This window comes from Spermophilus citellus (assembly GCF_964194105.1).
Source record: "Spermophilus citellus genome assembly, chromosome: 1".
In the NCBI taxonomy this organism is placed as follows: domain Eukaryota; kingdom Metazoa; phylum Chordata; class Mammalia; order Rodentia; family Sciuridae; genus Spermophilus; species Spermophilus citellus.
Window position 1 is genome coordinate 149,523,258 of NC_138182.1, and position 22,181 is coordinate 149,545,438.

At 40.6% G+C, this 22,181-nt stretch overlaps 2 protein-coding genes across 2 annotated transcripts; one reads left to right on the plus strand and one right to left on the minus strand.

Annotated features, from left to right (window-relative positions):
• Positions 1 to 1,814: 1,814 nt before the first annotated feature.
• On the minus strand, positions 1,815 to 6,379 carry LOC308641013 (interferon-gamma-inducible GTPase 10-like). The gene is made up of 3 exons (XM_081279110.1): positions 6,222 to 6,379; positions 2,822 to 3,363; positions 1,815 to 2,603 (listed from the first exon to the last, which is right to left on the minus strand). The coding sequence occupies exons 2-3, from the start codon at positions 3,341 to 3,343 to the stop codon at positions 1,851 to 1,853; spliced, it is 1,275 nt and encodes a 424-aa protein (XP_081135236.1). The 5' UTR covers positions 3,344 to 3,363; positions 6,222 to 6,379; the 3' UTR covers positions 1,815 to 1,850.
• Positions 6,380 to 16,171: 9,792 nt separating this feature from the next.
• LOC308641022 (immunity-related GTPase family M protein-like) lies at positions 16,172 to 21,674 on the plus strand. The gene is made up of 2 exons (XM_081279123.1): positions 16,172 to 16,674; positions 18,818 to 21,674. Exon 2 carries the CDS (start codon positions 18,839 to 18,841, stop codon positions 20,036 to 20,038), a length of 1,200 nt encoding a protein of 399 aa, XP_081135249.1. The 5' UTR covers positions 16,172 to 16,674; positions 18,818 to 18,838; the 3' UTR covers positions 20,039 to 21,674.
• Positions 21,675 to 22,181: the final 507 nt, after the last annotated feature.

The window sequence follows — 22,181 nt, forward strand, 5'->3', positions numbered from 1 at the left end:
CTCCAAGTGTCATGGTCACTTTCTTTTAATAATCTTACTGTCATAATTTTAAAAAATAAAGTATAAAACAGGCTATGGCCAAAACATCTGTGTGAGGTCATGAGCAAGGGCCTTTTTTTCACTGAACAGATATTACTTCAACATTTGGGAATAGCTGGCCTGTAGGATGTTAGGAGAAATACAACTTCCATCCTCGCTCTTAGAAGGCAAGACTTGAGGTTCATTCAGTATTTAGTAAGTTGTGCTGTTACAGGAGAAGATGTGTCTCTAGAGAAGGGTCTAAGGAGTTTCCAGAGAGAAGGGGAAACTTGACTCAGGACCAGAGGGGTTCTTAGATTATGTATTGATGGAAAAGAATTTTAGTATGTGCCAGTCAGAGGTTTATTTAGGAAAGTAGATATACAAGGTATCTCAAAATGAGAATGTAGGGTATCTAGAGAGATGAGAGAGAGAGAGAGATGAGAGAGAGAGAGAGAGAGAGAGAGAGAGAGAGAGAGAGAGAGAGAGAGAGAATGGTATATTCAAGAAACAATATGTGTTTCTTGACATGAACAAGAAATATACATTTAAAAGAGAATGAAGGCCATCTTGAGAACGAGAGACACATTTTTAGGGTTCCTGACTCTTCTTTTAAAGGAAACTTGGTGAGAGGTGGGTATAAAAAGATTTGCAGAAATAATATCAGTCTGGTGATCTCAAGATGTTTTATGGTAGTCTGGTCAATCTCAGGATCCTTGGGCTGATGTAGTCTTTATTATCTTGTCAACAGAGGTGGAAAGTCCCTCTAAATTTTTTTTCTTTTTTTTTTTAATTGGTTGTTCACAACATTACAAAGCTCTTGACATATCATATTTCATACATTAGATTGAAGTGGGTTATGAACCCCCAATTTTACCCCAAATGCAGATTGCAGAATCACGTCGGTTACACATCCACAATTTTACATAATGCCCTATTAGTAATTGTTGTATTCTGCTACCTTTCCTATCCCCTACTATCCCCCCTCCCCTCCCCTCCCAACTTCTCTCTCTATCCCATCTACTGTAATTCATTTCTCTCCTTGTTTATTTTCCCATTCCCCTCACAACCTCTTATATGTAATTTTGTATAGCAATGAGGGTCTCCCTTCATTTCCATGCAATTTCTCTTTTCTCTCCCTTTCCCTCCCATCTCGTCTCTGTTTAATGTTAATCTTTTCTTCCTGCTCTTCCTCCCTGCTTTGTTCATAGTTGCTCTCATTATATCAAAGAAGACATTTGGTATTTGTTTTTTAGGGATTGGCTAGCTTCACTAAGCATAATCTGCTCTAGTGCCATCCATTTCCCTGCAAATTCTATGATTTTGTCATTTTTTATTGCTGCATAGTACTCCATTGTGTATAAATGCCACATTTTTTTATCCATTCATCTATTGAAGGGCATCTGCGTTGGTTCCACAGTCTAGCTCCCTCTAAATTTCAGGTCTCTCAAAATATCATATTTCTCTTTATTTAATCTATTTGTTGGGGTGGGTAATTAACAGTGAAAAAGGTAGATTTACATGTTTCCCAGGATTTTTGGAGTAGCAGACCTGGCTGTTTGAAAGATACTGGCTTGGGTAGTGATAGGCCCGGAAATGTATGTGGAACTTCTGAATTAAAATTTATTTTTTTTCTTTATGTCTCCTTTGTGCCTATTTAATTATTTTTAGAAATTTCTCCTACCTCAGTGCTACTTCTATCTCATCCTCTCAGACTTGAATTTTTAAAGTCTTTTTTAAAAAAATTTATTTTATAGTTATCGGCGGACACAACATCTTTGTATGTGGTGCTGAGGATCGAACCTGGGCCACATGCATGCCAGGCGAACGCGCTACTGCTGAGCTACATCCCCAGCCCTTTTTAAAGTCTTATGCAAGAGAATTTTAGCATCATTAGCCACAGTATCAAGGAATTTCAAATGTAAAAAGTAGATTTTTAGAAGTTGGAAGACAGCAGATATGGCACCTCCATTCACTGAACAGCAGCACTCAGCACAGCTCCTCGCCTTTGCTGCTATACTATCATCCTTCACAAGTTGCCAGAAATCCAAGGACTTGATGTATGTCTTGATGCCCTGCACAGAAGTGCCCAACTTTTCAGCAATTTCTTTAATTGACATATCATCAAGACCAAAATGTTTTCGGTAAACCTTCAAGCACTTCTCTTGTTCAGGCAAATCAAAGCCATAGATAATGGGCATGAAGGGGACAAAGGCCAAAGATGCTGACTTCACAGCATCCAACCAGATCTTCTCCTTGAGAAAATCTCTCTTTATTTCAATAGAAGCATCAGAAAAAGTGGGCAACAGAAGTGCAAAGATATGACGCTTGTGAGCAGGGAGATCCTTCAGCAGAGTCTCCTGTAGTCTTGGGAAATCAAAATTATCCAAGTTACAATTAGAGACTAGGAAGATGCATGGTTCAGGTACTCCAACGTAACTGAGATTAGCCAGACAGTTGTCTCGAATCTGCTGAAGGACTCTCTCCCTTTTGAAGGACTTCGGTTTGGTTACCTCTTCATTATATAAATCACTGTCCACTTTGGTTCTAACAAAGTAAAACTTCTTCCCCTCCTCTTTGATTTTCTTTTTTTTCTTTTTTTTTATTGGTTGTTCACAACATTACAAAGCTCTTGACATATCATATTTCATACATTAGATTGATGTGGGTTATGAACTCCCAATTTTTACCCCAAATGCAGATTGCAGAATCACATCGGTTACACATCCACAATTTTACATAATGCCCTAATAGTAATTGTTGTATTCTGCTACCTTTCCTATCCCCTATCCTCTTTGATTTTCTGAGCCAGGAGAGCATCACTGAAGCTGAACCGGGAGGAGGAAATGATGATAAAGAAGTCATAGCTAGTAAATCCCACAGTTTCTAGATAAGTGTCTGGAAGGAAATTGGGAGTCCCTGTTCCAGGCAGGTCCCAGAAGGTCACCTTGGGATATTTTGGATGTTGATAGGGGATCTTCTCCATGGTGGTCTCTACAACTCCAGTGTTAGCTGCTCCCTCCTCTTCAGAACTAACCCCTCGCAGGGCATTGATGAAACTGGACTTGCCAGTCCCAGACTCCCCTATTACAGCCACCTCCAGAATACAATTTTCTGCTGCAGCAAGTGATTCTTGAATCTTGTCCACTGTATCATTTAGCTTCCCTTCCTGAAGGTCTTTTTGAATATTACTGAGGGTTTCTGGAGAGAGGATGCCTCCTACCTTACTAATTAATGTGGAGTAGTGAGGCATAAAGTCGTTAGCCAAATGCTGAAAATTATTTATCGATGAATTCTTCAGGAAGGCTAAGATGAACTGATCCATGATAGTTAACTGTGGAAGGTCTGGGGGAAAGGATACAGAAGGAAGAAGTAATGAAGTACCCAAACAGAAACACAGGATTAGCTAAGAAACACAATAATCTCTTTGGGCCACTTTCATTGCTTCACACCGATTCATTTTATTATAACTAATTTAATTTGCCTGATGAACTTAATTTTCACCATATAGGAGAGTACCTATTCTCTATGCAATTGATTTCTATGTCCAAGGAGTCAGGACAGTGTGGTAGACTGAATAAGAGTACATAAAGATGTCTACCTCCTAAATTCCAGAACCTATGAGCATAATATGTTACAGAATAAAAGGAACTTTTCTGATGTAATTAAATTAAGGATCTTCAGTGGGGACAAATATTCTGTATTATCCAGGTGAACTCAATATCACAAAAATCCTTCGATTAGTAAGGCAAGAAGAACAAAGAAGAAATAAATGAGATGATGGAAGCAGAGGTTGAAGTAAAATTCCATAAAGATGAAGGAAGAGTGGATTCAAGGAATGCAGTTGACCCACAGATGCTTGAGAAGACAAGGAAATGGACTGTTTGCTAGAATCATTAGAAGGAACCTGCTGATACATTGATTTTAGCAACTTATTGTTAATTTAGGACCTCTAATCTCCAGAATTAGAAGAGAATAACCTTGTTTTTTTTAAAACTGATGCATAATTACTGTATATTCATGAAGTACAGTGTGATATTTCCATACATATATGCAACATATATAATCAAATCAGGGTAATTAGCATATCCATCACCTTAAAATTATATCATTCAAAATTCTCTCTTCTAGCTATTTTCAAATATATAATAAATTATTAACTCTAGTCACTCTTCTGTGCTATCAAACATTAGAACTGAATTCTTCTGACTGAATTTTTGTAGCCATAACCCAGCTCTTCTCCATCCTCCTGCTGTAGTTTGGATCTTGAATGTCCCTCAAAGACCCATGTGTTGAAGGCTTATCCCCAACCTGTGGAACTATTGGGAGGGGTTATAACCTATAACCTATATTACTTCCTAGTATAAGAAAGTAGTATCACTGGGGGGCATGCCATTAAAGGAGATATTGGGATCCTGACCCCTCTTATTTCCCTTTGCTTCCTGGCTATCACCATCAGAAGTGAGCACATTGTTGTACCACACACTCCTTGCCAGTATAGGCTGTCATGCCACAGGCTCAAAGCCACAGAGTCAAATGACCATGGACTGGAATCTGAAACCATGAGCCAAAATAGAACTTTTCTCCTTATAAGTTGATTATCCTGGTATTTTGTCACAGTAATAGAAAGCTGACTGCTCTTCCTTCCTCTCTCCTATTCCTAGCTTCTGGTCACAATTATTTTATTTTCTGCTTCTGTGAGATAAATGTTTTAAGTTTCTGGCTTATTTCATCTAACATAATGTGCACCAGTCTCATCCATGTTGCTGCAAATGACAAGATTTCATTCTTTTTTTTATGGCTGGCTAATTCTATTTTATATATGCACATTTTCATTATCCATTCATTCATTGATGGACACCTCAGTTAACTCTGGATACTGGCTCCATCTATTTCTTCTGTTCACTGCTGTAAACTGTCTCTCAGGGCCTGAGCCAAAATTGTGTTATTTTAACCAACTAAGTTTGTGGTAAATTTTAATGACATCAAATTGGTTGACAATTTCTGCTTTTCCCCAAACCACAATGCATAGCACAGCAGATTTCTAGTCTGCAGAAAACTTACTCAGGCCTGCATTTTAGTGAGCAAAGAAGACTTCCAAACAGGCTTGATTTCCCAAGCCCTGCAGAAAATTGGGGCAGGTTTTATCATGAGGGCAAGGCAAATGGACAGACAAGTGTCCTGCACTCCAATGTTCCATAAAAGAGATAAACACATAAGTCTGTATCCTAGCTTAACTAATGTTGGTTTACCTCATTTAATGCATGAGTTTTGAGTGATTTAGAACACATGATGCTACATGGCCCAGGAAGTAAACAGAAGCTTGAATTTTCCCTATAAAATAAAGCATAACTTTGAAACATAGACATTTGGCCAAACAAAAACAACTACAGAAAATACTGCTGTTTGATTGGTTGGGCCATTTCTTAATTCATTGTAAAAATGAGGAGGCTTATATCAGGAAACTGAGAATTAAAAAATTATCTAACATAGTGTTGGCTCAGGGATGAACAGAAGCATTTTCCTGCAGAGTGTGCTGAGGGTTCCCCATATTCCACAGGTCCTTCCAGGAGATTTTTAAAGAAGAAAAAAAAATCAACTCTCAAAGTGAACATGTGTTAAGGATTTTATTGGTAATTATTTATGAAGTAATGAGGCAGGTATCATAATTAGTAGAGTTCTTTGAGAATCTTAACAAACAGACATATTTATCTTCAAGTATATTTGCAAGAATGTGAAAATAGGCAAAAGTACTCTTAACAAACAGACATATTTATCTTCAAGTATATTTGCAAGAATGTGAAAATAGGCAAAAGTACTATCTACGATGGGGCAGGATCATCTGATCCTCAACAGACAGATTTTATTTATGTGCCCATGGAGAAATATTGTTAAAATTGCTACCAATTATGAAAAACTCAGAATTGAAAAATAGTTTTATGGCAATGAAATGCTACATTCAGAAAACCCAGATATTTTGCAATTGAATGCTGTAGTTTCCTATGGGAGACATATAGGAAATGTTCTGCTTAGTCCAAATTTTCTCATATTTTCAACAATAAAGCCATCCTTCAAACACATGTTCTTTGTCATGTAAAGATGATTACCTGGCTTTCTGCCTCTACCAGAAAGACCTGCCCTCAGCCCTCCAAGAACAAAACCAGACCCCAGCCACTGAAAATCCAAAAGGGTTTCTTACTCACCAAAGAGATTTCTGGCATCAAATAAATCCACAGGAACAGCAGAAAATGCTGAGACTGTGGAGCCCACAGCACGGCAACTAATACAAGCACAGAGCTGTCCTCTCCCAGAACACACACTGTGTTCTGGAGTCAGCACAGAAAGCAAGAGGTGAGACAAGTCTCTGTTCTATCTAGCGTAATGAGCCCAGTGTGGAAGCAGAAGGAAAAAACCACAGCAGCATGTGGCTCCTGCACTTCTGGTCAGGAGGAAACTGGCTGATTTAGAAAATGAATTTCTAAAATTAGAAACTGAAACCAGTTCAACTTTATATCCTTCCTTGCCAGCCTAAGCACTTCCAGGAAAAGAAAACATTTTGGGACTTCAGGGTGGTCAGAGGATAAGAGGAGGACTGAGAGAGATTTGGGTCTGGGAGAGGTAGATTCCTCATGACTTCTGGGAGGTCACTGAGAATTGGACTCACCAGGGGAAGGAAAGCACTGGGAACAGGGAGGATACCTGTGAGCAAGTTCCCAAAATTTCCAGGGAGAGAGGCAGAAGTATTTTCCAGCAGAAAAGAGAACTCTAACATTGTGTTTTTCTGCTTGTGCTTTTTTCATCTAGAAGTGCTGATAGTTGACTGGCCATATTACCAACACCTGGGTATGAGAGGCCATGGCACCCCATCTGTGAAGGTCATATATTTGGTTACACATGAATGATTCAAATGACTCAGAGAGGTTCTGGAAAAATGTAGTGAGATAGCACGAGAGAGAGAGAGAGAGAGAGAGAGAGAGAGAAGGAACCTGAGCCAAAGCCTGTTTGGCAGATGCTGCTTTGTTAATTGCAGTTACATCAGACAAGTTTGCAGCTGTGGATTGTTAGATGTAGGCTTAGGAAACACTCAGGAGCTACAGGTCTCTGTTCCCCTTCTCTCAGAGGAACTGCAAACCCAAGAGACATCCCTAGGCAGAAGTACCAAACAAACCAGCTGTCAAGGGCTTACTTAGGAGCAGTCTTCAAAGTTCAAAGAAGGTCCACTCCTTCTCCAGTCAGCAGCATTGGTTTTTCACCCTTTCTACATTCAATAAAAGCAGAAGGAACAACCCTAATCATTTTACAGCTAAGCAAGGACATATTTTTTCTAATGGTAAATGGAAATACAATTAACATCAGGCAGAGGTTACTGAGTAACCACTGAGGTTTCCCTGAGCCTTCCCTGCAGTCTGTGCTCTAGGTGAAGCATGGGCCTTGCATCTAACCTGAGGGGTCAGGGAGCCAACTGCTTGCTTCAGGAAGGGAAGTGAGGCCCCACAGTATGCCTTAGGCACCATGTCCTCAGTGTGTATGGTCATCAGGGGTGAATTATGCCATGAGTAGATGAATGTATTTGAGATCTAGGGTCCACACTATGGCCATTGGCTCTGGAAAAAAGAAGAGAAAATTGTTTTCTCTACATCCTAGTTGGGGAGACAGGAATTTTCCATGTGAAATATATATGCAGTGGCAGAATGAGTTCTGTGTTAGAAAATCTAAATATGATTTTTGAAAATTATATTTTCAAAATCTTCTACTTACTATTCCTTCATAGAAAAGTGAAAATACTAGCTTCTTATTGGCAGAACAGAGCACTTACCTATGTAGATATAGTAAATGACTTGAATTGTGGTGTGATGATACCCATCCCCAATGGAGTCAGACTTTCACACATAAACACATCAAATGGTGCTTCCTGCCTGAAATACTGTTTTTTTTTTCTTTTTTCTTTTTTTACACCTATCTGTGGACATTTAAACATAACATACCATAAAGAGCTGATATCACAATTGAGTGTTTGCAAGACACTTGAGAGAAGGAGATTAGAATAATATACTTGGAGTGGAGGCCAGAGGGCCAAGAAGAGTGGATTAAAGTGAAATCATGAAGAACATTATGAACATACATTATTTTATTTAATATCTATCCTGCTTTCCAGGAACAACTAAATATATTTAGGAGCCTCACCTATGAACTTATACTCAAGAACACAATGTGGAACTCACATAAACAACTGAAGAAAGTGATCCTACCCTACTAATGACCCCATTGCCCATTTTCAGGTAGTTCCCAACTGAGACCCAGCCCCTGGCTCCTTCTCCTCTGGTCTAGAGTGGCCACTGCTCTCAGGGTACTGGAGCTTGATGCTCACAATGGGCAACTAACCATGCCACAGTCAGACCTGTTGCTTCTATACCCTTCTGATAAAAAAAATAACCCTTTTCACAACATATGGGTGAGAATAGATATGGGACAGACACTCATAGAGCATCTACCAAGCAGAACTCTTTATTGGAAACCAGACAGCTGCTGCCTCTGGATATGAAGATCTTATTAGACCTGAGTAGAGGTGACTTCTTTCCAAGCACAGAGGGAGGAATTTAGGTTAGAATCTGAACAGAGTTCACAAGAGGGATGCAAAGTTTCCCACTGTATTTTAGAGCACACTTTGTGAATCTTTTTCTAAGGTTAGGTTCTTCTCTTGAGGTCATTCTTTCTTAACTAGTTCTGGAAATGGTTTGGAACTGGGCCCAATGAAACTCACAAGATCCAAGAAGGCTCTAGGTAAACAGCTTCCTTTCTTCTTCACATTCTGGAGGACTTCTTACCCAATGTGATGTGAGCAGGGTCATCTCTTAACTTCTTATGACCTGGCAGGCCTGAAAGGCCCATCTAAAAGTCCAGGTCCAGGGATTATCAGATGATGGCTGAGGATCTGGATCAGCAAAGTCAAGAATAGGAGTGAGGAGAATAGGGACAAACACAAAACTGGGTTGTCCTGTGACCTTAGGCTGAAGTGGCCAGCTGGGTTCAAGCAGGATTTACCTAGAAAACTCTCTTGCAGGTAGAAATAACTATACAAACATTAGCTGAAGATGAATGATGTGTGTTCCTTTCTTTATCCTACAAATGTCTTGCCATGCTCTTCATTTGGCACTGGGCACTTTCATGTGATAATTAATAGAAAGTCTTTGGCATTATACTATCCTTAGGGCTTTGATATGAGTTGCTATAAGTACTCCTGAATGGCAATATTATTTCTGAATTATACTCAGATTAAGCAGACATTTCCTGGGAGGATGCTTCAGAAAGCAGATGCGTCTCTGACCTCATCCTAACCCACTGACCATGTGTCTTGTAGCTGCCCTGAACAATTCTGATTACCTCCAACTTAGACAAATGGAACTTTATTACTTTTAACCAAAAACTACTTCATTCTGACTAAATTATTCTGAGACCATTTCCCCTTTCAATATGACATGTACAAAAGGGGAATGGTATTCATGGAGATTAGTGTGATCTCTAAAATTACACAGATGCTTTTTTGAGGGAATGGAGGGCTCAGAAGGAGAATGAATTTGTGGCCTCTAAACCAATCCACAGTGTCTCTTCTAATGCCCTGAACAATCCTGGTCACCAGTCTAAATGCATATTTATTATTTTTTAACCAAAAGACTGCTTCATTTTGACTAAATTACTCCATGAATCATTCAGAGGAAGGAACAGATCCTTCAAGATGAGATCAGAATGCTAGGATGGCCTCACCTGTTTTTGCAGCACAGATTTCTGTAGTCATTATCCAATCTCAGGACACAACCAGGAGGGTAAGTAGATGCTGGACAGGTGAATCCTTCCTGGACCCTGACTGTGGTCTCCTTTGTTACTTTGTGGTGTTTAAAATATAAAATCTAGATGCTGACGAATTGGAATGTGCTGGTTTGTTTGAAGTTAATTGGAGCCCCAATTCTTGACTCTGTGGTAATAATAATAAATTACCTCTGTACCTGCTTTTGGGATAGGGAGGGAAGACAGGACAGTAGCCACCTTTATCCCTGAGATAGTGGGAGACCAGGCAAGGCCTTTGCCTCAGGGCCTCCAGAGGGAGAAATGAGTTGTGAGTGAGGTGGGTACATATAAGAACAATATCTGTGAGAAACCAATCTTCTGGATTCAGAGCTAAAACACTTCTATTGTCTTTGACAGGGAGACCAGGCCCTTTCCTTAGTTACAAAGCAAATGGTGGATGAATTATCATCCTGGGCCAACAGAAGGTAAAATCATCTGTATCTGCATGCATGTATGCATGTAAGTGTGTTGTACACCTGTGTGTGTCTGCATGTGAGGTGTGTGTTCATGTATGGCAGATGATTAAGACCATTATGGTTGGCTATACATAGGCCTCTACATCTAATGCCAAGGGAAGATGTATATGAATCCTCTAATTTTCTGGGACAGTAAAATGCTTCAATAAATAATTAGTGATCACAACTGTGTCTGAAGATAATTGTTGAACACGCAAGGGAAAGACTCATAAAGACACAGTCACATATCACAGGATGCTGCAATACGAGGGAAGGTAAAATGAGCAACAGTCATGATGTGCATTTTCCAGTAATTTAATTTTTTTCTTCTTCCTATAATGTGATGAGTACTAAGTAGAGAAAAACCTTAAGATTGAAGCAGGTTCTGGTATGATTTTAGCCCTCTGTGACTGCACCTAGCAGGGAAATGTATCAAAGACAGTGGTCATTCTCTGACAGTGATTATTGGTTATTTCCATCAGTCCAGCAATGTGCAGAAAATAAACCACAAGAAATGCCAGGGGAAATTGAAGGCCACTTGTTTTCAATGTATTTTTTATTGGTGTATTATAATTCGACATAATAATGAGATTCATTGTGATATAGTCATAACTGCACAAAACATAACTTGATCAATTTCATTTCTCAGAATTTTCTTTTTCCCTCCAATCCTAACTCCCTTTCTTAGCCATTCTCTGCTCTATTGGTCTCATTTGTATTTTTTAGATTCATGCATTATATTATACATAAAAATGGGATTCATTTGTGACATATTCATACTTGCAGATAGTATAATTTGGTCGGCTTCAGTCCCCAGTTCTTCTCACTTCCCTCTCTTCCTCTCTCCCTCTTAGTTCCCAGCCTCTACCCTATTGACCCCCCTTCTATTTTTGAGAGACCTCCTTTTTAAATATTTTACTTTTTTCTCTCTAGCTTCTTCATGTGAGAGAAAACACTGGATCCTGGCTTTCTGAGTTTGGCTTATTTCATTTAGCCTGATGTTCTCCAGTTCTATCCATTTACCAGCAAATGACATAATTTTATTCTTATTATACCGAATAGAACTCCATTGTGTAAATATAGCATATTGATGGTCACTTAGGATGGTTCATAACTTAGCTATTGTGAATTGCACTGTCATAAATATTGGTATGCATGTATTGCTATAGTAAGCTAATTTTGATTCTTTCATTTTTACCAAGGAGTGGAATAGTTGGGTTACATGGTGATTCCATTCTTAGTAATTTGAAGAACTTCCATTTTGATTTCATAGCTGTTGTACTAATTTGCAGTCCCACCAACAGTGTATATTTGCTTCATTATGCTCATGTTCTCACCAGCATTTAGTTTTCTGATGACTGGAAGTCTAACTAGAATGAGACCTCAATATTGTGTTTTTTTTCCAGGGAGGGGTTGCTGGGGATTGAAACCAGGGCCTCATACACACTAGGGAAGCACTTTACCAATGAGCCATATTCCCAACCCCTCAATATAGTTTTTATTTATTTTATTTATTAACTAATCAAGCAATAGGAAAGAATAGAAGAAAAGAAAACAAAATTCTTTGGGGGGAAACAGGAAGGTATGAGGTAAGATGTGTTCATCAACCAAGGAGGCCAACATGGGCCTCTGAGGATTCTGGCTCCTTCAGGTATCTCTCAGTGTGACTCTCACATACCTGAAGATAGTCAGTTCTGGTCAGTACCCATGACAATAGAACACAAGGCAAAGATGATAATCTCAAATCTGCCACTATGTGGATGACTAGTATTCATGCCTGATCTTTTCCTACTCTGCTGAGTGAAGGGAGCTTGAAGCTCTGATTAGTTATTAGAAAAAGCTGAGGTGAGAGTCATAGACTTTGAGTGACTCAGCTCCCAGCATTTCTTCATGGGCAAATGACCCACATTCATACCTTCTTATCACATAAGGATCTGCAGGTAATCCATAGTTCTGGTGCTATCCAAAATGTCTAATACCAGACTATCCCTGCTGGAGCTTCTAGGAAAATGGCATCTTCAAGGATAGGCCATGAGTGGTCTGAGTATCTTTTGCATCTGCATTCTGTGTCCATTCATTAGGCCCATCCTGCCTCCAGACAATTTTACCTGTTCCCAATCCACAAAGAGACCCTGTAGTGCCCATTCTAAATCATTCCAAGGGTGAAATCTCCACTTATTCCAGGGGGAAATAAGTATTGAGTCAGGTCAGCTGAGTCAGTGGCCTCCGAATGACCCAAAACCCTGAGTGTGAATGCTGTGGTCACTGAGAAGCAAGGTTGTTGAACTCTCCTCTCTTACCTTCCTGTGCCTGCTCTAGGACCTGGGCCTCTTTGCTCATGTAGACAGCACACAGTGAGCAGGACACAGAAACTGCCCTGTCAGTCTTACAAGGCAGGAACTGAAATTTGCAAGAGGTTGACAGCAGCTCTCCTCAGGCCCCACAGGGAAGCTGACGTCTTAGAAGAAGAATTATTTTGTTTTGAAGAGAAGAGAGTTCCCTGGCTTTTGTTCAAGGCTTCCATTAATAGCTAAGACAAGAATGTGAAAGCAACTCCAATTTCTTCCTCTTCTCCAAAACTCATTGATTTCCAGGAATGTGAAAGCAAAAGGCATGTTGGCCACTAGGGGGGCTCACACTACTTGTCATTGAACATGTGCATCAGAGAGAGAAGAGGGGGTAGAAACCATGGGAGCAGGACTGGGGCTTCCAGCGACTAGAGAGTCATTGCTCAAGTCTGGGCAGTGCAGGGCAGTGGCTGTGAGCCTGCTTTTTCTCACATTGCACAGCCCCTGGGTTCTGTCCCCTCCACAGTGAGCGTGGGACTGGCCTAACTTTACTCTCCATTTCTGCTTCTCTTCATCCAGTTTGGAGGGATACAAGGAAGGGAATTGGAAACTTCTCTGGACTCTCTGAAAGTAACATAATTGCTTTTTCCCCAACATCCTGGCATTGCCCTTTGATAGGAGACCTCCTCCACGCTTTGGTGGAAATAACATACTTCTTCAGCCAGTGCTTCTGTGCCAAACTCTGGACTTCTATTCCTTGGTCCCCCTAATCTGTCTAATAAACCCTAGACTCCTATGTAATTAAAATCCCCCCACTACCCCAGCTCAGTCCCTTCTCCCACTGGGATATCTGCTAAAGGGACACAAGTCCATTTCTCTCCTCTTTCATGCACAAATCATCTTCATTATGAAGATGGTAGGGAGAAGTAGGCAGGAAGGGATACATTCAGGTGGCAGGTACGATCCTGCTGATGGCTGCTGTGTGGTGAATTTTGTTCACATATAGGGACCATGTGGGTTCACATAGATGTCCTTACTGGGGTATGAGAGACAGGCACAGCCCAGACCTGCAGGCCTCATTCCCCCTTCTCATTGTGTGCACATCATGGAAACACCTAGACCTTTTTGACTGAGTTCCTTTTACCTAAGAAGACCCATATCCAGCTTTTATTATTGCAATAAGACGATTGCATTTTATTTTCTTCATGAAAGGAAAAATCAATAGTAGTGACACTAGTTTCGAAATCCCTCAGCCACACAGGATTGCATAGCTTATTATTAACCTTTGCAGTCTCCGCCTCAAATTTCAGAAAACAGATTCACCTTTTTTTTTTTCCATTTTTTTTCCGGAAATCAGAGAGTGAAAGGTATTGTGGCCTCTAGGAGCTCATACTACTTGTCGCTGAACAGATGACTCATAGATACAGAAGTGATTGGAAACCACTAGGTCAGGACTTGGGCTTCCAGTGACCAGAGAGTCACAACACTCATGTATCCCAAGGATACAGGAGCCTTCAGTAGGCAGAAATTGTGCTAAGGCCCCTGGATCAAGATACAGTGTCAGTGCAGTGTCTGTGTGAGCCTGCTTTTTTCTGTCTGTGCTCAGCCCCTGTGGTCTGATTTCCTCCACAGTGAGCACAGGACTAGCTGAGATCTCCTCTTTATTCCTTATGCTCTTCACCAAGTTTGGAGGAAGAACTTGCCAGTAGGTATTAGGGGATCAATGAAGAGAACTGGAGAGGTGCCTGGACCAGCTAGAAGCAACATTGTCCTTCTCTTCCAACTCTGCATTGCCCTTTGCTAGAATACTGTCTTCTATACCTATACAGAGTCTATACAGAGTTTTTAGATCTTCTATACTACGCTCAAGATATCCAGTCTCTAATCCCACTCAGAAATTCAATGCATCTAATAAAGAACTCCAGACTCTTAGGAAATTGGAATCTTCCCCACCCCTTCCTTGGCTCACAGCCTGCTCCCACTGACACACCTACAGCAAAGACTGGAGTGATCTCCCAGCCCTCGTTTTGGCTAGCTACAAAGTTCTGTATTATAGGCTATAGGTGCCAGAGGGGAAGGAAACTACAAAAGGCAGGAAAAGACACACTCAGGTGGGATGATTGCAGTCTTTCTGATGGTTACTGTGTGGTAAATGCTCTTCCCATTTGTGCTCTCGGGGATAGAGATGGATTAAACTTAGAGGCCACTTAATCCTCTCCTGCCATTTTGTGAAAATTGTGGAGCAGCCTGACTCTGTTTTGATTGAGTTCATCTCAATCATGTCCAGATAAACACCTTTTTGCAGTGTGCTGCTAGTTGGCAGTTTTTTACGCAAAGGTGGAATCAAGGATGGCAAAGCCAATTTTAAAACCCCTTAGCCACATCAGTGTTTATAACTCATTATCCACATTTGCAATCTTTCCCCCAAAGCTCAGAAAACAGACTCAGTCTCCACCTTGTTACTGTCACATAACTCCAGCCCTGTGGTCCCTTGCCTGATCATATACTTTCCTATTGATTCTACATTAGAATAAGGAGATGAAATCCACTGAGAAGTCAAAGGCCTATCTAGGATCAAATGTTCATTCATTCCCCCATTGAGGACTCAGGCCTCTACCTTCTCATCCTTTCTGGTGACTCATTCAGTCTAGCACAAGTTCAAAACCTTAGTGTAATTTGAACCTGATGATGGGGGAATTTCAGAGCCTGGTACCTAGTGCAGATTCCAAGCAATAGGGAAACTACTAATGTGCTGGGCTGAGCATTCAGGTAGCTACACTGAGCAGGAAGGAGGATGGATGGGGCACCCAGAGGGTGGAAGACAGGGTTCTCTGGACAGTGTATCTTGGTCATGGAGGTCTTATCAATATGTGGTGCTAGAGAGGAGGCTTAGGAGTTGCAGCCATGGGAAGGACTCTCCCAACAGCAAGAATAACATGTATGAAATGTGAGCCACTCTGGAATACAGTTATCCCAGAAGCTAGAATGAACCCTGTGGATGGAACAGAAGGTTCAGGGACAATTAGGAGGTAGTCAGACTACCTTGGTCCACAGACAATGCTCAGAGTTTCATACTTTATCCTGCTACCCTATCTTGCTCTGGTAATCATGGCATTTTCCCAGTCGTGTTAATTAGCAGCATTCATCCCCATGGTCAGACCTATTAGTGGTCAGGCCTGCCCCTCTTAAAGTAGACATCAGCCAGGAAAGTGCCAATCAATTATATGGAGTGGAAGAGTGTAAGCTGGTTATAGAGAGTCTTTCCTGAACTGTGAGAAGTCAGAGGTCAAAAAGAATCACAAATTAACAGCCAGGTATTCTGGAGTGAACAATTGCCTTGACCTGTGGGATGATCAGGGGAGCTCCATTGTAGAGAGTGATTATTCACCTGAGTTGAGTGGTATGGGAGTGAGCAAATGAAGCCAGTCAGGGACAACAACCACTAGGAAGAACTTTGTGGTTAGTGCCTGCAGCTATCCAAAGGGCCTGACCACACATTGTCCAGATGTCAACATCTCAGAGGACATGGGCTCCAGGAGGTGAGGAAGAAAGTCTAGGCCCAGAATGTCTGCATCCTGGGCTAAACTTTCATAGCCCCTGGGCAGAGCTAAGACATCCCAGACTTGGATTCAGGCTAGAATTGAATGGTTTCTACTCCTACTGGAAGGCAAAAGTGGAAACTGAATGGTTGTATCCTGAAAATCAGTTATTTACAGGAATAGAAACTGAAACCTTACCCCACCAATGTTCCCCTCCCTGTGGAGCTGAGGCAGGCAGCCAGACTGAAATCTACAAACAGCCGAGCAGTGAGCAGGGGCAGCACAATAACTCTACTGTGAAGTGAAGAAAGAAAACCCAGGAAGACTGAACTCTCCTTTCTAGCTCCTCTCCTCTCCTTCTCTATTCATTCTTCCTCAGAAGAATCCAGCTCTCCACAAGTGACTTCTGCCTTCTGGAGCCACCTGGGACTGGCAATTGCCTCTGTCTGAGGACAGCAACCTTTCCCAAGGGAGGCAGCGATATCCCAGGAGAACTGCTGACATCTCCTCACAGCCACCTCTCTGAAGCAGGTAAGAGAAGGGATCCTAAATACAGCTTTCTAATAACTCTGCTAATAGAATGACATTAAAGGTGGATCCTTTACACCAAGGGCAGAAGAGTTTCGGATGAGGCTTACTGCACTCAGGGTGTGTTCATAGCTCCTCTCTGACATCCTTCAGGTGCTACATAGCACTCTAATATATTTTTTGTGCTTCCAAAACATCCAGTGTGGAAGTTATATGCTTCTCTCTTACCTACATATTCCTACTGTTTTGGTTCTTCTGATATGGACCAATTTTTTTAGGAAGAAGATGGCTAATTTCTATTCTCTCCCAAAATTGTTAAAGGTGAATTCAAGTAGTTGCAAATGCAATTGTTATAACCAAATCAGTGACCTCAAGGGAAGTACCTCAGCATCAATAATCATTATCTCAGGGAGCTAGATTTCTATTAAATATGATTATCTTTGCCAGACAGAAAAATAGAATCACATGCAGAAGTTCAATTTTTGAATCCCTCACACACCTTCTATGTAATTCAAGATTTGTTATTTATTTATAATTCTCTGTTTCTTCAAACATAGTCAAGGTTGAAGATTAGGATTTGAGGAAGATTAAATGAGACAAGGCATGAAAAAGACTCAGCACTGACAGATTCACAAATATATCGCTTTCATACTGTGCGACTAAAGTTGGAGGGAGGAAAAAGAACCAGAGGAAGTTTTTATCAGAGAGTATAAGACAACCAAAGAGCCTTCACCAAGAGGACTCTAACATACTGTGGATCCTGCTATGAAATATTCACATGAATCCTGAGAGCAGGTAGCATGATTTCCTCAAAGCACAAGGCAGAAAACTGGGATTTTAGGAACTTGTCTATGTTGCAAAGATCTGAGCTGATCCTCAAGGGATTCTCAGATTATTTCATCCATGGGGAAGGTGCATGTAGACCTTGGAGCTAGAAAATCAGCAGCTAGAAGAATATGGAGAGTATTGTTGTGCTGCAGGTATGGACTACCCCAGGAGAAGAGCAAGGACAGAGGTGTCTTCAAGAAAGTTGTGAAGAGCAAGATACAGCACCATGAAACCTACATGGGTTCATGTTATGAAATTTATCCTACTGAAAGAATAGCAGGCCTTCTGGGACAGAAACCTGACTACACCAGTTGTGAGTACCATATAGGACCTCAGAAGCTTCAGGGGACCCCATTGGTGGGCCAGCTAGGGAGCACCTTATAGGTCAGGAAGATTCTATGAGACACAAAAAAGCAACTCTGCAGCTAAAGAAATGGTCTTGAATTTAAAAAATTTCATATTCATGCACAAAGATGTGATTAAGTACTTTTAAGAAAAGTACCATAGCAATCACAGATAAATGTAGGATTATGAAAGTCCATCAGCCAAGAAAAGTCTATGTGTTACAATCTTGAGTCGAATCCACTGGATAATTCCAACTAATTGTCTTTATAATCCTGTTCCACAAATGCTTTCAATCTCATTGCAAGAATTAAGCTAATAAGAGAAACATGTTCATATAACGTCTTGAATATGTATATGAATAACACTATCAACAGTTATACATAGAAATATAAAAATTTAAGTGCTGACTTAAAATCAGTAGATTATTCATAAAGTTGTTCTGACTTGTCTGTTGAAGGTGTAGTTATTGGTGAACATCATCTCAGTTTTTTAAGAAACACAATACTGCCAGAAAAAGAAAAAAAATCACTTTTAATAGGATTATTAACAATAACTGAACTGTTCTTGATGAAAAAAGATAACCCCAGGGAGGACTAGCACATCTTTATCAGTGAATTACTCACTATGGAAAGCTGGTCTTACCGGCATTTCCAGTCTCTTCCCACAAAATGGGGCAGAATAAGAATGTGTGCTCCCACCTCAATGACTTGCCTGACATTCTGCTGCTCAAGTTCATTGGGTCACAGTCCTGATTTGGGGCTAACCTTTGACACATAAGCCCCAAGAAATCTTAGGAACTCCATAATCCCTAAGAATGTGTAAATTTCCTTAATGAATACTTTGCTTGCTCTGTTTGTAATTGAAATTCTTTGCTATCTCTTTTGTTGTATATCTGAAACCCTGGGAATGAGATGTGAACTCTCTTGATTCCTGTGTCACACTGTGTCTAACTCCCTCTATTCTATTTCTGCAGGTGGCTCCACTACTCACAAATATGGCAAAAGCCCCCATGTCCTGTTACACTCCATTGTCTACATCCTTCACTTCTGTTGTGTCATACCATACAGGCTGGAACATTTTAACTGAAGAGATGAGCAGAAATATTGAGAAGTCCTTGAAAGAAGGAAAGCTGTTGGAAGTGGTCTCTGTGTTCAGGAGGACTGTAGAGACAGTGTCCAGAAACCAAGTAAACATTGCTGTGACTGGGGAGTCAGGCAATGGTATGTCATCCTTCATCAATGCATTTCGAGTCCTGGGACATGAGGAGAAGGCCTCAGCTCCCATTGGGGTGGTGACAACCACTCAGACAAGAGGAAGCTATTCTTCTTTCCACTTTCCCAATGTGGTGCTGTGGGACCTGCCTGGCTTGGGGACTACTGCTCAAAGTCTGGAGAACTATCTGAATGAGATGCAATTCAGCCAATATGACCTCTTTATCATCATTGCATCTGAGCAGTTCAGCAAGAATCATGTAAAGCTTGCCAAAGCCATTGAGGGGATGGGAAAGAGGTTCTATGTTGTCTGGACTAAGCTGGACAGGGATTTCAGCACAAGTGCTCTCTCAAAGGGACAGCTATTACAGAATATCCAAGAGAATATCAAGGAAAATCTTCAGAAGGAGGGTGTGTGGGAACCCCCCATATTCCTTGTATCTAACCTTGACCCTTTATTGCATGACTTCCCAAAGCTTAGGAATACATTGAAAATAGACCTCTCTAACATCAGGTGCCATGGTCCCTTAGTCATGCTTTCCCACATTTGTGAGAAGATCATTAATGACAAAGTGAACTCCTTGAAAGGGAGATTATCCACAGAGCATGTGGAGGATATTCTTGGCATCAGGGATGCTGATGACTTGGGGAAGTGTCTGGAAGCCTACCGATTGCTCTTTGGTGTGGATGATGCATCACTTCAGCAGGTGGCTCATAGTATGGGGACATGGGCTTTTGAGTACATGACCATCATGAAGTCCCAGGATTTGCACACTCTCTGTGGAGGTGACTGGAAAATGAAATTCATGACTTGCTTAATCATGAGGGCATTCCTAACACTTTTTAGATATATACCATTCTTAGGTAATCCTGTCATCCACCACTTCAGATTCATGAGACATAGGCGCATCCTTGAGTTAGTTGCTCAGGACACCAAGAACATCCTGATGAAGATTCTGAAAGAATGTATGCTCTCCACCTGATATCAATTTTGGGAATAGTCTAGCTGGCTCATTCTTAGGTAGAATTAGCTTGCTTCAGGATACCATTCTCAGTTTGATCTCTCTTTCTCCACTAAGAGAATCAAGTTATTTCCACTAGGAATCAAGAGATTCAACTGAACACTTTCTATTTCTTTTAAGGTTTATAATTCTTTGAAAGGAGTTAAGAAAATCACTTATCTTCCTTTCTCTAATCCTAATATATTCTTCTTTTGAGGAACAAGTATTGTTGAAATCATTAATGAAGTTTCCTGGGTTCAGTATATAAAAATTTTGATAGTAATTGTTAATGGTGATATAGATCTAAATTAATCTGTTTTTCCACTAAAGCCTTAAAGTTAATGAGTGAAAATTGTGGAGTAAACATTCTACCAGAAACTCTCCAGAATGTTAAAAGTATATGTATTTTCAGGGGAAATAGAGAAACTGCATACTTGGTGTTCAGGGCTATGTAGCAATGGAAATGAAATCACATTCTAGGTTGTGTGGAAGCAACCAGACTAGTCTTACATGTGTTAATGAAAAAGAAACTCAAGCAAGATCAGAATGCTGGCATCAGAAGAAATTTTTCATATTTTGTATAAAATTAACAACTCAATTTGAAAAACACTTTAATTCAATGAGTCAAACATGGAAATTTTAAGTATAGTGAAATATTTAAGAGATGTTGAGATGGAATAAACTTTTCCGACACAGAATTTTTGGAGGTAAACATGCAGTCCTAAGTTATAATATGAATGAGATGAGACAAATTGAGTTATGTGGTACTCACAGCAAACTAAAGGTACAATGGTATGAGGATGACCTTAGGCCTGAGCCTAAGCAACTCCATTTTAAAAACTCCAGTTTGAAACCTGCAGTCTCACCAGACATGCCTAATGGAGCCCTTCAGTATGGCTCTCAGGCACAAACAAGTCATTTCTCCCCACCCTGATAAACTCAAGTGAAGCGTCTGGCAGGCTGTCTTTGCCCAATAAGAGGGAAAAGCGCTGAATAAGAGAGAAAGGTGAAAAGATCAGGATGGGGACCACCAGATGAGATGTTTTAACCCCAGGGTAAATGATGTCACTGAGAGATTCAGTGGCAGCAGATAAGGGGTCAAAAGCCCCCAAATTTAGTATAAATAATAGAGCAAGTGAACAGATATTCAGCCAGCTGACAATAATGCTCTCACGCTGAGAGCCTGATAAGGACCTGGACTGACATCCCAACACTTTTCTTCATTTGCTGATCCTCTGCATTTTCCTCACCACTTTCAAACTCTACAGCCACATATTGACCCTGGTGAGAGCCACAACTTCTCCCTAGACCCTCTCCTTAGCTGGCTGTCAGCTCCAACCCAGGAGAAGTCTGCCTTTGTTCCTGACCTGGGTGAGTGTGCATCTGCTGGACTTAAAGCCTAAGGCTTGAGACTTTTAATCTGACACTTGAACTTGGCATGCAGAGGGAATGTCTGTCATTATCCTGTCATTATTAAGTGTGTTTGCAGTGCTTAGAATTAATCTAGAATTGATAGCTGTGAATTGATGATGTCTATTGCAGTGCCTAGCATTAAGTATTATCATTGTCTTGATTAAGAACCTATAGAATAAAAATTGTATTGAGTGATTTGAGTGAATAAAGCATTTACTAGGGCAGAAGTGCGTGGACATTCTTTATTTCTCCCCCTTGGACTACATAAGTCACACCTTTTGACCACTGTGACAAATGGGGGCTGGAGTTTTAGCTCAGTGGCAGAGTGCTTGCATTGCACATGTGAGACACTGGGTTCGATTTTCAGCACCAAATAAAAATAAATAAACAAAATAAAGATGTGTCCCTCTATAACTAAAAAGAAATTTATAAAAAAGGTACAATAGACTAACATCACTCAGTGAGTTCAGAGTCCATTGTTAGTTGGCACAATGAAGTGGAGAGAAGTGATGGAAACAGGCTTCATCTCAGTATTCATGTCTCCTCAGCCTGCCTTTCTCTCAACTTCCTTTTTAATTACAAGTCTCAGGATAATCTTTTTTAAAGATATATGTTATTATCATGCAGAAGGCAGTTTGAGTGATTTCATTCTAAATATTTTTCATACATTCTGAAAGTACTGAAGGCAGAAACTATTTTCATTACCACCACT

Bases quoted from the DNA above. Each gene is read 5' to 3' on its own strand.
- LOC308641022 (XM_081279123.1), top strand. From the start codon at position 18,839: ATGGCAAAAGCCCCCATGTCCTGTTACACTCCATTGTCTACATCCTTC.
- LOC308641013 (XM_081279110.1), bottom strand. From the start codon at position 3,343: ATGGATCAGTTCATCTTAGCCTTCCTGAAGAATTCATCGATAAATAAT. The intron at 2,604-2,821 runs AAAATCAAAGAG...AAGAAAAAAAAG, and splicing joins GTGATGCTCTCCTGGCTCAG to AAAATCAAAGAGGAGGGGAA.